Below are 15,582 nucleotides of genomic sequence, written 5' to 3'. Positions count from 1 at the left end.
AAACTGTGTGTTATATCTGATATCATATATCATATATATTATCTGTGTGCAGATATCATATATCATATATATATATATATATATATATATATATATATATATATACTGCTTATCAGATATCATATATCAGCATCCCTGCATGAAGTCAGTGCACAGTGCAGCTCTATTAATACCAGTGATTGATTGGCACAACGCGCACACACACACACACACACACACACACACACACGCACACGCACGCGTGCATGCACACACATACACACACACACAAACACACGCACGCACACGCACGCACACACACGCACACACACACCGATGTCAAACAGTGAGCACAGCAATTGTGCATCGACTTTGCACTTTGACTTGTCCACTGATTCTCATTTGATGTTCCACAGCCCTCCGGTCGGCGAGTTAGCGCGTGGACTTGACAGCTGGTTTTCCTGCAGCCGATCTGAAAGGCCGGTTCTGGGCAAACTGATCCTGGATGACTTGTGACTCGGGGCCCATCGATCACTTTGCGCTGTGATTTACGCCGATGTAATATTTAGCGGGAAAGCCTCTGGGCAGCGCTGTTACAGCATTGGCCCCTGACTCTGAGACACCCCAGTCAAATCTTTATTTGCACTTCCCCAAGTGCCGCTTGTGCTGCCGGGGCCCAACCGGCACGTTTATTGCCGTGATCAATTCTCATAGCGGATGCTGGTGGAGGCTGCATAAATCTACTGCCATAAACACCTTAATGAAGACTGTATCGCTGTTGTGTGGATGGTGACAAAGGCAAAGAGGAGCTGGTGTGTGTGGCAGCCTGTGCATGTGGCAGCCTGTGCATGTGGCAGCCTGTGCATGTGGCAGCCTGTGCACGTGGCAGCCTGTGCACGTGGCAGCCTGTGCATGTGGCAGCCTGTGCATGTGGCAGCCTGTGCATGTGGCAGCCTGTGCACGTGGCAGCCTGTGCATGTGGAAGCCTGTGCATGTGGCAGCCTGCGCACGTGGCAGCCTGTGCACGTGGCAGCCTGTGCACGTGGCAGCCTGTGCACGTGGAAGCCTGTGCACGTGGCAGCCTGTGCACGTGGCAGCCAGTGCGCGTGGAAGCTGGTGCACGTTGCAGCTGTTGCGTGTGGAAGCTGGTGCACGTTGCAGCTGTTGCGTGTGGAAGCTGGTGCACGTTGCAGCTGTTGCGTGTGGAAGCTGGTGCACGTTGCAGCTGTTGCGTGTGGAAGCTGGTGCGTGTGGCAGCTGGTGCGTGTGGCAGCTGGTGCGCGTGGGAGCTCATGTGCGTGGCAGCTCTTGCGTGTCACTGTGTGGTGTGTTATGTTATCTATAGGAGAGTGGCAGGCAGAAGGGGGAGCTGTAATGATAGAGGCGATGATCTGTCGAGCTTTTAGAATTGATGGTGCTCTGAGCCTCGTCAAACCAAGGTGCAGCCATGCATACAAAGCATGGAGAAATCGAAGGGGAGGGCTGGGGATTGCAATTCGATGTGCTCAAGTTAAAAGTTTGCTTTGTTTTTTTAATCGTCAGATAAATCTTAGCTCCCTATAGGATGCTGCATCTATACATCTTTATCAATGCATTTGTGCGGTCGTTTTTCATCATGTTCATTGCGACTGCATCGAGGAAACATTGCTGCTGTCCCCAGCTGCTGCCACAATTTTTATGGCCCTTGTTTTAGTCATACCTCAATTATTATGAGTTGTTTATTTTAACGTAGACAAGGACACTTCTTTTTGGTTGGGCAATCTAAGCTTAGCTTCCTTCAGATGGATCCATACAAGTCTGCCAACGTAACGAGACAGAAGCTCGATCAGAAAGGGCTGGTTCCTCTGTTCTCTGGAACCTATCTGTACGAGCCATCTGGATTCCCTGAGACAGATGTGTGTGAATGGAGACTGGAGCAGTAGACAGACTCAGACAATGTCCACGAGGGCCTTGTCTCTGTCGTTCTCCTCTGCTAGAGATGTCTGCCTGTTTGGCATCTCACTGAGACTATTGTATGACTGATCGGCCTTGTAATCCCCTGCATACAAGGCCGAGGGAGATAAGAGTGGGGGATGGGGGTTCAATTCAAGTTTGGCTCTCTGACTGGGAAGATCAGATCTGTCATGCAATCAAGAGGCAAGTTGGACAAAAGAGTCAAAGAGGTTCTAATTGACAACTTTTACTTGCAGCGAATAGTCGGACTACAAGTCATTAGCATGAGAAAGAAAATCTTGTGGGCCCGAAGCGATATAAGAGTGAGTGCTGAGAAAGATTAATGGACTGAAAAAGGTGTTTCGCAGGGTTCTGCCGATTTACATTTATTCGTTTTGATTTAATTGATTTTTTTTCCTGTTGAGATTCCAGATTAAAAAGTATAGTTAGAAACTGAGGTGTTGAACTCCTGGGTTCGCGGTTGCTGTGAAAAGCGTGCCGACTTAGTGAGTCGAATCCGTCCAGGTGTGAGAAATGAGGCCGCAGGAAAGAAGGGGGTCTTATGTTCCCACACCCGGCAGGAAGTGACTGGCGAAGCCGACCGACCAGAGCCGCCCAGGCGCCCGACAGCTCCGACGGGGACGTGGGGAAGACTCACCGTCTCTCCGCGCTGGCCAGGGTGTCCGGGCAGCCCGTCCTTTCCAGGTGGTCCCTGGTGAGGAGAAAGCCAGACACACACTCAGGTGGCAGCTCGGCAACATGGAGCCCTCAAACGTTGGGCTGGACGATATGGTTGAAATCAATATCATGATCATCATAAGGATTTTTCTCGATATCAATATATCACGATATGGTTCATGTATGCAAAATCACATTAATGTTCATCTCATTGAACTGAATGGCAATGTCAGGTGTGACGTCAAACGTTCAAATAATATTCCTACTATACCTCATTTTATGAGTTTTTAAGTCAAATTTGCTTGTCATCATTTTAGACAGCAGAAATGTGTGTCACGATATTAAGATATCTTCATATCATCAGGATATGATTCCACTGGAGGACGATAAATAAGAATATTGAATTATCGTCCAGCCTTTGTCAGACGTTTTCATCTCAAGTGAATAGCAACACTACGACGGCTCTATTACTGGGCATTAACGGTACTTTTTTCCAAGATATGTTATTCTATTCTGGCAAAGTGTCTTGCAAATGCTCTGCAGGCACAATATACAAACAAGATTTCCCACTAGCACAATTAATTACATAGTCAAGCTTTGAATGTGAATGAGCTTAGACTACAGGAACACTAACACAAAAATAACCAGTTCTAGTTTTATTCAAAGAAGCGGCTGAGAAGCAGCTATGAATCAAAGGCAAATCGATAGGTGGAAATGAGCACTTGTCTCCTGGCTAGACTGGGGAGTGAGAAAATGGCTACTGCTTCAATAACGATGAGACTAATGATCCCGACTATTGCTATGCATTACTGCTCCCCATGAGCTCTTCCCATTGAATCAATTGTGAGTCATAATGTTTGCAAAGTAGGGTTATTTCCAACTGAGACAGTGGGAAGTGGGAGGAAAATGCCAGGGTGGAAAATGAGCCTCAGGGAACCGGCTGCAAACTTTATCGCCTTACTGTAGTCGTCTTAATACATTGCACATAATTGTAAAGCACAAATAAATACTTACAGGGGGGCCCTTCGGTCCAGAGAACCCAACTGGTCCCTGGGGTCCTTGAGGTCCCTGGGATGAACAGAGAAATACAACAGTCAGAGTGACAACAGAAGCAGGGAGAATGAAACCACATTATGCAATGTAAAAAAACAATTCTGTCCACTCAGAAAGCATGCAGTGTCGAACTGACACAGGTGAGAGGAAGATATTCCGTGGGAATTGTGACTGACAGATAGACTTGGGCCCAGAGCAGAAAGGAGATGAAATAAATACAAGCTATTCAGTCTAAAAGATTATCTGAAATTGCTATTGTTGGGTAAATTATCTTTTGTCACTCGGTTCACAAACTCTAGGGCTGCTACGAGAAAACAATACTTGTCAGGGAGAATGGGTGACAGAGGGGGGGGGGGGGTATAACATATATATATAGAATATATTAATAGATTTGATCCTAGCTTGTGCCCAGGCTTGCATAGCCTTCATCAAGTCATTAACGTTACACTGAGCATTGGAGTGTCCAGCTGCATAACAATACAGTAGGTGCTCTGGTCCTCCTCCCTCTATCATCCACCCACTCAGTCGTGAGCTTCTGTGTGACTCAGAAGTGAGTCAGAAGTGAGCTGTACATTTCATCTTTCAACTACTTTATGCTTATGCAGTGTTATTTTAAATGTTAAAAAGAAAACTTGGGGCTAATGTTTAAAATGATAGAAAGCTATGCAATGCAAAGTTGCATTTCAGAGCTGTGTCTACTGTTTTACTTTTTCATGATAATAATGCACAAGGTATCTGATTTTAGGTTGAATCAAGGCAAATCACAGGTTTATGTGCTAGCTACTGTAGGACTATCTTGCTAATCTACAGAGGCTAACTAGAATAAACCTAACTAGAAAATCACAATTGTTTCTTTACAGACTCTTTCCCTGTCTCTACTGATTAAAATGTAGTATGGGGATGCAATATCAACTAACTGTTATCCACTGGTCATCATCCCATTTAATGTACCAAAAATGTTGTGACGCACATTGGATGTTGAACGAATAATCCGCCAGAAATCCATCAGTGTATAGTTTTACCAAAATGTGTAGCCTCTATTTTGAAGAGAAACTGAGAACAGCAGAGAGAGGATGAGTCAGATGAACAGAGGAAAACAGATTTGAATACTCAAAAAGTTGTGTTTTGAATTGAGTTTTTCCAAGTTAAATTTCTTATTTGCAAACTGATTACTGAGGCTCACGATGAAGCTCAGGGATTTAAGGAGTGTAAATATAATTAAAATATAAAACACTATACCAATGTATTTCATCTGATGCAATCTAGTCTTAATGTGCTTCAAACTGACTTGATTAAATTTTACCAATCAATATTCATCCAGTTTTCCTTTGAAACGGAGGCTAACTTTTGGTACAGCCAGACTGAAACGTATAGAAGCAAACAGCAATATCTGCTTGAAGATATGAGGGGAGGTTCAGAGCTGCACACTGCTACTCAATCATGGCAAGCATCCACATTAATCCAGTAGGGAACATTGATTGGTCTGGTCTCTTGTTCTAGGGTTTGACTGACACAAGTGTTCAAAGGCCGATAACAATAACTTTGAATTGAAAGTGCTAGATGTTGCATTGGAATCAATTCAGGTTCAGGCCTCACAACTCAACAATAACTATTTGAAATGTTGAGTTTTGAAATGATATATGGGTCGAACCCTAGTTAGTTCACATTGTGTCCATGTCTATGAAAGCCACCTCAGACTCAGTGTGGAACTTACTCTCTCTCCAGGCGGGCCTGGAGGACCGTCGTTGCCCGCTGTGCCCTGCAAAACACAACAAGGACAAACATGAATATGAATAATGTCTCCATGTAGCCTACAGTGCAGCTGATGACCATTGTGTAGTTTAGCAGTAAAATATGAAATGAATGCAGTACAAATAAGTTGTATTTGTATTTATGTTATATTTCTGTCAAACGTAATTGTGTCTGATACAGTACATCTAGCCAGTAAAGGGTGATACAACAATCAGTGTGAGAGTTGTGTTTGGTTGTGATGGAGATGGAGTGTTGATGTACCTTAGGACCTGGTTTGCCTGTAGGACCCCTAGCCCCTCGACCACCACGAGGACCCTGCACAAAGACCACAATGGCTCAAGACTCAAGTAGATACAAAAGCTTTGAATACTATCTACCATACAGTACAAGGCAGAACATTAACATTCTAACCTAGGGATGTAAAAATTCTAAAGTTGTTATAAGTGCATAATCTCAGATGGGTTATGAAAGATGACTTGGGCAGTATCTCATTCATTCATGAATCAGTGAGTTCACGGAGTGGAACAGTACATACCGTTGGACCTCTTTGCCCCCTTGGACCGGGTTTGCCCGCAACACCCTATTAGGAAAGCAAAGGCAAAACAATTTAGACACTTGCACATTTAAGTTGTGATACCACATAGCCTAAGTCAATCCTCAGTTCTGACTGGCTGGAGGCTGGAGGCTGTATTATTCGATAGCTGAACCGCCAAAGAGAAACTGTTCTAAAGTAGTTCCCTCAACTCAAGATGCTGCATTTAGAGATCAATACTCATGAAAACAGTAGTTGTGGAAAATAGCATTGCCTATACATTATACAAGTGCAACCAATGAAAAAGTCCTACTAAAGTCAAGTTTATTTATACAGCACATTTCATACGACAGGCAAAATAAAAAGCAAAAAAATACGTAAAGATACTACATGACAAAAACATATAAGATAAGAAGATATTACATAAAAAACATAAACTAAATAAAACTAAAACTAAATAAAAACATAATAAGATGATTCTAAAATAAAAGTTTTTGCATGAACCCCACACTCAAAGCTTGATAACGAGATATGTTTTTAGTCTGCTGTTAAAAGAAGACACTGTTGTAGCAGACCTTGTAGCAGTGTGTATTCACTGAGCATGTCAATGAAGGAACGAAACCATTCATCCTATCCTATCGTATTCCTATAACAAGAATGTGAAGTGTCTTTGTGTGAGTGAGTGAGCAGATTGTGCTCGGCCACAGCTATGCCAGTGGAGGAGCCCACAGGTGCTCCAGAGTGGAGGAGCCCACAGGTGAGTGGAGTTGTAATCAGCCACTGAAGAGGATTATGAAAATCCTCAGGGGAGAGAGAGAAGAGGCTGCATGCCAACTCTGTGAGCGAGGCCTAACTAAATGGCCAGCCTCACAGGGACGGGTATTCCGCTAGTAGATTTAAAAAACAATAAGCAGTATTTTAAAATCAAATTCTTTTTTTACTGGGAGCCAGTGTAGCAAAGTTAAAATAGGAGTGATGTGTTCCAACTTTTATGTGACAGCTAATATCTTAAGTTACACCAAGAAAGTAGGAGTTGTGTGTATATGGGGTAGGCGGTATCTACTTTTTATGTATTTGGCTAACTAATATTTGAAACAGAAGCAGCCTGCCAAGCACTGCAGAGAAAAACGTGACAATATTGTAGCTGCAAATGGGCTATCTGGCCGAAATATGATTTGACTCTGTGATAAGATGAGTCCATTTGGCAGGTGGCCCTGGCTGTGTCCATTAGATGGTTTTGATGTACTCCACGGGAGCAGTAAGGAAGTGCCTCTCCTCCACTTATTCCATTAAAGATCATTGAAATGGACGCCTTGTGTATCATTTTGTGCTTGAACCGATGCTGTTATGAAGGTGAATCGAGCTATCCATGCAATGTGTTTTTGGCTATCTCATAGAAGTAAACTGCTACCTAAAGTGGCCTCATTCAAAAGAAAAGACTTGCCCTGGGTTATTTTTCTGCTCATCTCACAATTTTGTGTGTGAATGTGTCGTCTGTTCCAGGCTAGGAGTGAGGCGAGGCAAGGGGTCTGTTCCAGCCTAGTCTCGGTTTCCAGACGTTTGGTGAGCTGCGCCAACAGCGCCACCTAACCACCAAACGTCTGGGAATTTACTGTTCCAAATCTGGTTCAGAGCCCGGCGAGAACGGCCGGCAGCAGACATGCCTACATTTATTATTAGAATTTTATTTGGTAGCGGCAATGCAATGTTTCATAGTTCCAATATAGAGCAAGACACTGATGTGCTGCAAAGAGAGTTTATACCTGTTGTTTATTTTACAATATTTTTTCCTACCCGGAAGTGGTCCGCTTGCTACTGTGAAGCGCTGTGAGGTCATCAGCAGGCTCTGTAACGTAGCCTCGGGAGTCGGGCTTATCGCTGGGGGAAAGACCTCTAGCCGCCGGGGCCGGATGAAACACATCCTATTAACAGGTTATGTTTGTTTCTAAGTGATTAATATGTTTCTCCGCAAACGCGACAGCACCGGTTCTGCATGAGCGTCACTGCCCCCAGAAAGCAGGCCCGCCCACAACACTGATGATTGGTTCTCCGATGCAAGGCTTCCAACAGCACCACCTAACGTTATGAAAAGATTTAAATAGCAATATTCTCAGTCTTACAGTAGTGAAACGGATTAAGACTGAGAGCTGAGTCTAGTTCCAGCCAGGCTAGCGCAATTGTTTCAGCATCTTTTGTTTTCTATCCCCAACATCGATTTTGCCGCTGTTATATTTTTGTGCAGAGTCATCATAGATACAGATGCCTTTATAATACGCAAACAGTGTGTGTGTGTGTGTACAGTGTGTGTGTGTGTTTTCTTACTCTGGCTCCTTTCTCGCCGTTGGCTCCGGGGAATCCAGGGAAACCGCTCGAGCCCTGTCGATAGGAGAGGCAGAGAGAGAGAGGGGGGGGGGGGGTGTCAGGTCGTCCTTTTGGGAGATGCTGCATTTGTTTACGCTGATGTCAGTTCCCATTAGAGCAGTGGTTCTCAACGTGGAGGCCGGGTACCAAGCAAGGGGCTTCCAAGGGGTCCCCAGCAAATTGATAAATTGTTGAACTCTGTTATCTAGCAAATTGATAAATTGTTAAACTCTGTTATATCTCTACTTACAATAGTCATAGAATTCTGGACAAAATCATGTCTAACAATAAAAGATATTCTCAGATTTGGGTTGGAGAAACAAAATCTCATCAAATGAGGGTCTGTGGCTGTAATGTGAACCAAATGTTGGGTCTTTGATATGAAAAAGTTTGAGAATCACTGCTTTAGTCAGAGTCCCTGGTGACAAATTCCATCACTTTTCTATGACCTTTCATTCCTTCCTTCCTTTGTTAATGTTGTTTCCAGTACGCCTTGAGCTAAACAACAAAACAAAAACAAACATTGAATGCAACAAATGTGCGAAACATTTGGTTTCAGGTGGACGCACGCAGGCACACGCAGACACACATGCACACGCACACGCACACGCACAGACACACACACACACACACACACACACACACACACACAGACACACATACACCAAACAAAAAGCCTTTGTACTACAGGACGTGGAGGCACTGGCACTTGCTTTAGGCTTGGCAGTGACTGAGGGTGTGGGTGTAAACAGGGAGGGGAGATCAGCTTGTTTTAGGCTTGGCAGTGGACTGAGTGTGTGAAACAGGGAGGGGACATCAGCTTGTTTTAGGCTAGGCAGTGAACTGAGTGTGTGAAACAGGGAGGGGACATCAACCTGTTTTAGGCTTGACAGTGGACTGAGTGTGTGAAACAGGGAGGGGACATCAACCTGTTTTAGGCTTGGCAGTGGACTGAGTGTGTGAAACAGGGAGGGGACATCAACCTGTTTTAGGCTTGGCAGTGGACTGAGTGTGTGAAACAGGGAGGGGACATCAACCTGTTTTAGGCTTGGCAGTGATCTGAGTGTGTGGGTGTAAACAGGGAGGGGACACTAGCTTGTTTTAGGCTTGGCAGTGGACTGAGTGTGTGGGTGTAAACAGGGAGGGGACACTAGCTTGTTTTAGGCTTGGCAGTGGACTGAGTGTGTGGGTGTAAACATGGAGGGGACATCAGCTTGTTGTAGGCTAGGCAGTGGACTGAGTGTGTGGGTGTAAACAGGGAGGGGACACTAGCTTGTTTTAGGCTTGGCAGTGGACTGAGTGTGTGGGTGTAAACATGGAGGGGACACTAGCTTGTTTTAGGCTTGGCAGTGGACTGAGTGTGTGGGTGTAAACATGGAGGGGACACTAGCTTGTTTTAGGCTTGGCAGTGGACTGAGTGTGTGGGTGTAAACAGGGAGGGGACACTAGCTTGTTTTAGGCTTGGCAGTGGACTGAGTGTGTGGGTGTAAACATGGAGGGGACACTAGCTTGTTTTAGGCTTGGCAGTGGACTGAGTGTGTGGGTGTAAACAGGGAGGGGACACTAGCTTGTTTTAGGCTTGGCAGTGGACTGAGTGTGTGAGTGTAAACATGGAGGGGACATCAGCTTGTTTTAGGCTAGGCAGTGGACTGAGTGTGTGGGTGTAAACAGGGAGGGGACATCAGCTTGTTTTAGGCTAGGCAGTGGACTGAGTGTGTGGGTGTAAACATGGAGGGGACACTAGCTTGTTTTAGGCTTGGCAGTGGACTGAGTGTGTGGGTGTAAACAGGGAGGGGACATCAGCTTGTTTTAGGCGTGGCAGTGGACTGAGTGTGTGAGTGTAAACATGGAGGGGACACTAGCTTGTTTTAGGCTTGGCAGTGGACTGAGTGTGTGGGTGTAAACAGGGAGGGGACATCAGCTTGTTTTAGGCTAGGCAGTGGACTGAGTGTGTGGGTGTAAACAGGGAGGGGACATCAGCTTGTTTTAGGCGTGGCAGTGGACTGAGTGTGTGAGTGTAAACATGGAGGGGACACTAGCTTGTTTTAGGCTAGGCAGTGGACTGAGTGTGTGGGTGTAAACATGGAGGGGACATCAGCTTGTTTTAGGCTAGGCAGTGGACTGAGTGTGTGAGTGTAAACATGGAGGGGACACTAGCTTGTTTTAGGCTAGGCAGTGGACTGAGTGTGTGGGTGTAAACAGGGAGGGGACACTAGCTTGTTTTAGGCTTGGCAGTGGACTGAGTGTGTGGGTGTAAACATGGAGGGGACACTAGCTTGTTTTAGGCTAGGCAGTGGACTGAGTGTGTGGGTGTAAACATGGAGGGGACATCAGCTTGTTTTAGGCTAGGCAGTGGACTGAGTGTGTGGGTGTAAACATGGAGGGGACACTAGCTTGTTTTAGGCTTGGCAGTGGACTGAGTGTGTGGGTGTAAACAGGGAGGGGACACTAGCTTGTTTTAGGCTTGGCAGTGGACTGAGTGTGTGGGTGTAAACATGGAGGGGACACTAGCTTGTTTTAGGCTTGGCAGTGGACTGAGTGTGTGGGTGTAAACAGGGAGGGGACACTAGCTTGTTTTAGGCTTGGCAGTGGACTGAGTGTGTGAGTGTAAACATGGAGGGGACATCAGCTTGTTTTAGGCTAGGCAGTGGACTGAGTGTGTGGGTGTAAACAGGGAGGGGACATCAGCTTGTTTTAGGCTAGGCAGTGGACTGAGTGTGTGGGTGTAAACAGGGAGGGGACATCAGCTTGTTTTAGGCGTGGCAGTGGACTGAGTGTGTGAGTGTAAACATGGAGGGGACACTAGCTTGTTTTAGGCTTGGCAGTGGACTGAGTGTGTGGGTGTAAACAGGGAGGGGACATCAGCTTGTTTTAGGCTAGGCAGTGGACTGAGTGTGTGGGTGTAAACAGGGAGGGGACATCAGCTTGTTTTAGGCGTGGCAGTGGACTGAGTGTGTGAGTGTAAACATGGAGGGGACACTAGCTTGTTTTAGGCTAGGCAGTGGACTGAGTGTGTGGGTGTAAACATGGAGGGGACATCAGCTTGTTTTAGGCTAGGCAGTGGACTGAGTGTGTGAGTGTAAACATGGAGGGGACACTAGCTTGGTTTAGGCTAGGCAGTGGACTGAGTGTGTGGGTGTAAACAGGGAGGGGACACTAGCTTGTTTTAGGCTTGGCAGTGGACTGAGTGTGTGGGTGTAAACATGGAGGGGACACTAGCTTGTTTTAGGCTAGGCAGTGGACTGAGTGTGTGGGTGTAAACAGGGAGGGGACATCAGCTTGTTTTAGGCTTGGCAGTGGACTGAGTGTGTGAGTGTAAACATGGAGGGGACACTAGCTTGTTTTAGGCTAGGCAGTGGACTGAGTGTGTGGGTGTAAACAGGGAGGGGACACTAGCTTGTTTTAGGCTTGGCAGTGGACTGAGTGTGTGGGTGTAAACATGGAGGGGACACTAGCTTGTTTTAGGCTAGGCAGTGGACTGAGTGTGTGGGTGTAAACAGGGAGGGGACACTAGCTTGTTTTAGGCTTGGCAGTGGACTGAGTGTGTGGGTGTAAACATGGAGGGGACATCAGCTTGTTTTAGGCTAGGCAGTGGACTGAGTGTGTGGGTGTAAACAGGGAGGGGACACTAGCTTGTTTTAGGCTTGGCAGTGGACTGAGTGTGTGGGTGTAAACATGGAGGGGACACTAGCTTGTTTTAGGCTAGGCAGTGGACTGAGTGTGTGGGTGTAAACATGGAGGGGACACTAGCTTGTTTTAGGCTAGGCAGTGGACTGAGTGTGTGGGTGTAAACATGGAGGGGACATCAGCTTGTTTTAGGCTTGGCAGTGGACTGAGTGTGTGGGTGTAAACATGGAGGGGACACTAGCTTGTTTTAGGCTAGGCAGTGGACTGAGTGTGTGGGTGTAAACATGGAGGGGACATCAGCTTGTTTTAGGCTTGGCAGTGGACTGAGTGTGTGGGTGTAAACATGGAGGCGACACTAGCTTGTTTTAGGCTAGGCAGTGGACTGAGTGTGTGGGTGTAAACATGGAGGGGACATCAGCTTGTTTTAGGCTTGGCAGTGGACTGAGTGTGTGGGTGTAAACATGGAGGGGACATCAGCTTGTTTTAGGCTTGGCAGTGGACTGAGTGTGTGGGTGTAAACATGGAGGGGACACTAGCTTGTTTTAGGCTAGGCAGTGGACTGAGTGTGTGGGTGTAAACAGGGAGGGGACATCAGCTTGTTTTAGGCTTGGCAGTGGACTGAGTGTGTGGGTGTAAACATGGAGGGGACACTAGCTTGTTTTAGGCTAGGCAGTGGACTGAGTGTGTGGGTGCAAACATGGAGGGGACACTAGCTTGTTTTAGGCTTGGCAGTGGACTGAGTGTGTGGGTGTAAACATGGAGGGGACATCAGCTTGTTTTAGGCTAGGCAGTGGACTGAGTGTGTGGGTGTAAACATGGAGGGGACATCAGCTTGTTTTAGGCTTGGCAGTGGACTGAGTGTGTGAGTGTAGGGAGGGGACATCAGCTTGTTTTAGGCGTGGCAGTGGACTGAGTGTGTGGGTGTAAACATGGAGGGGACACTAGCTTGTTTTAGGCTAGGCAGTGGACTGAGTGTGTGAGTGTAAACATGGAGGGGTCATCAGCTTGTTTTAGGCTAGGCAGTGGACTGAGTGTGTGAAAAAGGGAGCGGACAAAAGAAAAGTTAAAAAGACGCACATCCAGGTCGAATCCGGCAGGTGCAGAGCTGGAGAGAGGCTGGAACAGTGAATGAATAAAACAGCTTGCACACTGCAAGGGCTCCAGTGAATGAATTTATTGCACCGTACTTGGTAACGTTTCGAGCAGACTGCTCTTCATCAGACAAAAGGACAGAGTGAGACACCATCTTAAATACCCATATGGTCAAGTCACATGACTTAGCGTGGCAGTGATCTGAGTGTGTGGGTGTAAACATGGAGGGGACATCAGCTTGTTTTAGGCTTGGCAGTGGACAGAGTCTGTGGAGGATTGAAAAGCAGCGTTCCCATTTTGCAGCTCCTCACTGCATGATGCATTGGAGCATAAAAACATGACATAAACTATAAATAACCGCCGTGCAGTTGTACTGTATGCCTCCACCAACAAGTCAAGCTGCAGTTTACATCCATGTCAGTCAAGACTCATAAAATATATGTAGTGAAGACTTTGAAGGAATTCAATAAAAGGTATTAAGTGTATATTTTGGCAAAATGGAAGTCATCACTATATTGACATGTATGATTCCAGTGAATAATTTCCAGTGAGAAACATGCTGTCTTCACTCAGAGACTATTTTTACAGAGTGCAGAGGACTGATAGAGAGCTTTGTCACATGGTGCAACGACAATCACCTGAAGCTCAATATCAGCTAAACCAATGAGCTACCAGAGGAACAGGAGGCCACGCCCCCTGTCCTGGCTGTCATCCAGGGAGAGGAAGTATCTTGGGGTCCAAATCAATATAATGAATGTGACTCAACTTAGTCAACTTAATGGATTTTGGTGTCTGCAAAAGTAAGTGAACCGTTTTTGTAGAATGACTCAAGATCGTTTTCTCAGCTACAGTGGTAAGCAAAACACTATGATGTTACACTGAAGTTGACCTATGATGTCACACTGAAGTTGACCTTTGAACCTTTAGATATAAAATGTCTTCACTTTATCCTATTAGACATTTGTGTGAAATTTTGTCATAATTAACGTATGAATTACGGCCAAAAACGTCTTTTGTGAAGTCACAGTGAGATTGATATTTGACCTCTGACAACTAAATTGTACTCAGTCCATCCTTGAGTCCAGGTGGACATTTGTGCCAAATTCAAAGAAATTCCCTCAAGGCGTTCCTGAGATATCACGTTAACGAGCATGGGACGTAAGGTCACAGTGACCGTTCACCACCAAAAGCTAATCAGTTCATGCTAGAGTCCAAGTGGATGTTTAAGCTGAATTCCCTCAAGGCATTAACAAGAATTGGACAGACAGACTTACTACCTGTAAACATAATGCCTCTAGCCACCTGTCGCTGTCGCCACCGGAGGCATAAGAACAGTCACCATGACTCCTACTGTACTGTATAGCTCTGTTCGTGAAAATGAAGCCAATGTGGAAGTGCCTTAAACTTGCATTATTTGTAATGGCCAGCAGGGAGTGACTCCACTGGCTGCAAAAAGAAGTCTGATTGTATAGAAGAACCCACTTCTCACTTAATTTATGACCTCAGTAAACATTGTCCAAATGAGTTTAAAAGTGGGCAGTCAATGTTGAGCTCTATAGGGATCAATTTCATGTAATATATCCCTATACCAAATATGAGGAATTGGCGCCATCAAGTGGAAACCAGTAAAATCTTCAAATTGGAAGCCTTAAAGGAGAATTCCAGTTTTTTACACCCTGGACCTTGTTTCCAGCTTTAAATATGATTTTTAAGTCACCCTGACAACTTTGGTTTGATTAGCATAATCAGTTTTGAACTGTGACCTGAAAACGAGGAAAACGGGGCATGTGAAATGCTTGTAGTTATGTCTTGTAAATAACGTATTTTCCGACATAGCGGCTCATATGCTTATTATATCATAGAGAGAACGAGAATAAGAGTGATCTAACGTACCTCCGTGCTGCTGGCAGCCTACTGCTTTAAGACACAAAACAGGAAGAGGGGGCAATTCTTCCAGAGCTCATTTGTTTGCAGTAATTATCTCAAGGTACTGTATCGAAAGTTCAAAATTAATTTGACAGTGACACATTCATGTTTTAAAATGCCACAGGTAGCACCATTAAAAATGCTAGGTTTAAACCATTACCAGAATTTCTTTATTTAATCAATGTACAGTAGTGTGTAAAACATGCATTGCAAGTTTTTCACTGCCATTTTTTAAAACTCTGAATTATTTGTAATGGGACAGTGATGAAAATTAATTTCCTCTCAAATTCATATTCAGAAAACCATGATGCTGTCCATTGTTAACCATAGGTGTGTGGTGGTGGTGATGTCATGATGCGTGGCATGATGCTCTCAAAGTGACGTTAACGTACCTTTGGTCCTTGTCTTCCTGGATAGCCTGGCAGTCCTGGGACGCCCAGTTTACCCTGAGAGAAAGCGTCAGCACTCATATCAGTCCAGTCACACAACTTCAGTGCTACTGTAGCAAAGCAGGGCTAAACATCTGCAACTACACTGAAAAACACGACCAGATGCTTTTATTTGAGTGTCAATGCCTGGGTGACCAGTGAAAATGTAACAACAAATGAAATATGATGGATGTGAGGCAGATTGATTTATTACATACAGTA

The 15,582-nt window shown here is 45.3% G+C and overlaps 1 protein-coding gene across 4 annotated transcripts in view; it reads right to left on the bottom strand.

The window, feature by feature from the left end:
- The window catches only part of col11a1a (collagen, type XI, alpha 1a), a 178,239-nt gene that overhangs the window by 56,834 nt on the left and 105,823 nt on the right, over window positions 1-15,582 (bottom strand). For all 4 annotated transcript variants that reach the window (XM_083631995.1, XM_083631997.1, XM_083631996.1 and 1 more), the window contains 7 exons: window positions 15,325-15,378; window positions 8,249-8,302; window positions 5,930-5,974; window positions 5,656-5,709; window positions 5,357-5,401; window positions 3,604-3,657; window positions 2,570-2,623 (listed from right to left, as the gene is read on the bottom strand). In XM_083631995.1, the coding sequence (XP_083488121.1) occupies window positions 2,570-2,623; window positions 3,604-3,657; window positions 5,357-5,401; window positions 5,656-5,709; window positions 5,930-5,974; window positions 8,249-8,302; window positions 15,325-15,378 (360 nt within the window). The remainder of the gene's footprint in view (window positions 1-2,569; window positions 2,624-3,603; window positions 3,658-5,356; window positions 5,402-5,655; window positions 5,710-5,929; window positions 5,975-8,248; window positions 8,303-15,324; window positions 15,379-15,582) is intronic.

Source organism: Poromitra crassiceps (genome assembly GCF_964638095.1).
Source record: "Poromitra crassiceps genome assembly, chromosome: 2".
In the NCBI taxonomy this organism is placed as follows: domain Eukaryota; kingdom Metazoa; phylum Chordata; class Actinopteri; order Beryciformes; family Melamphaidae; genus Poromitra; species Poromitra crassiceps.
The sequence above is the reverse complement of the archived record's forward strand: the minus strand, read 5'-3'. Positions and strand labels throughout refer to the sequence as shown.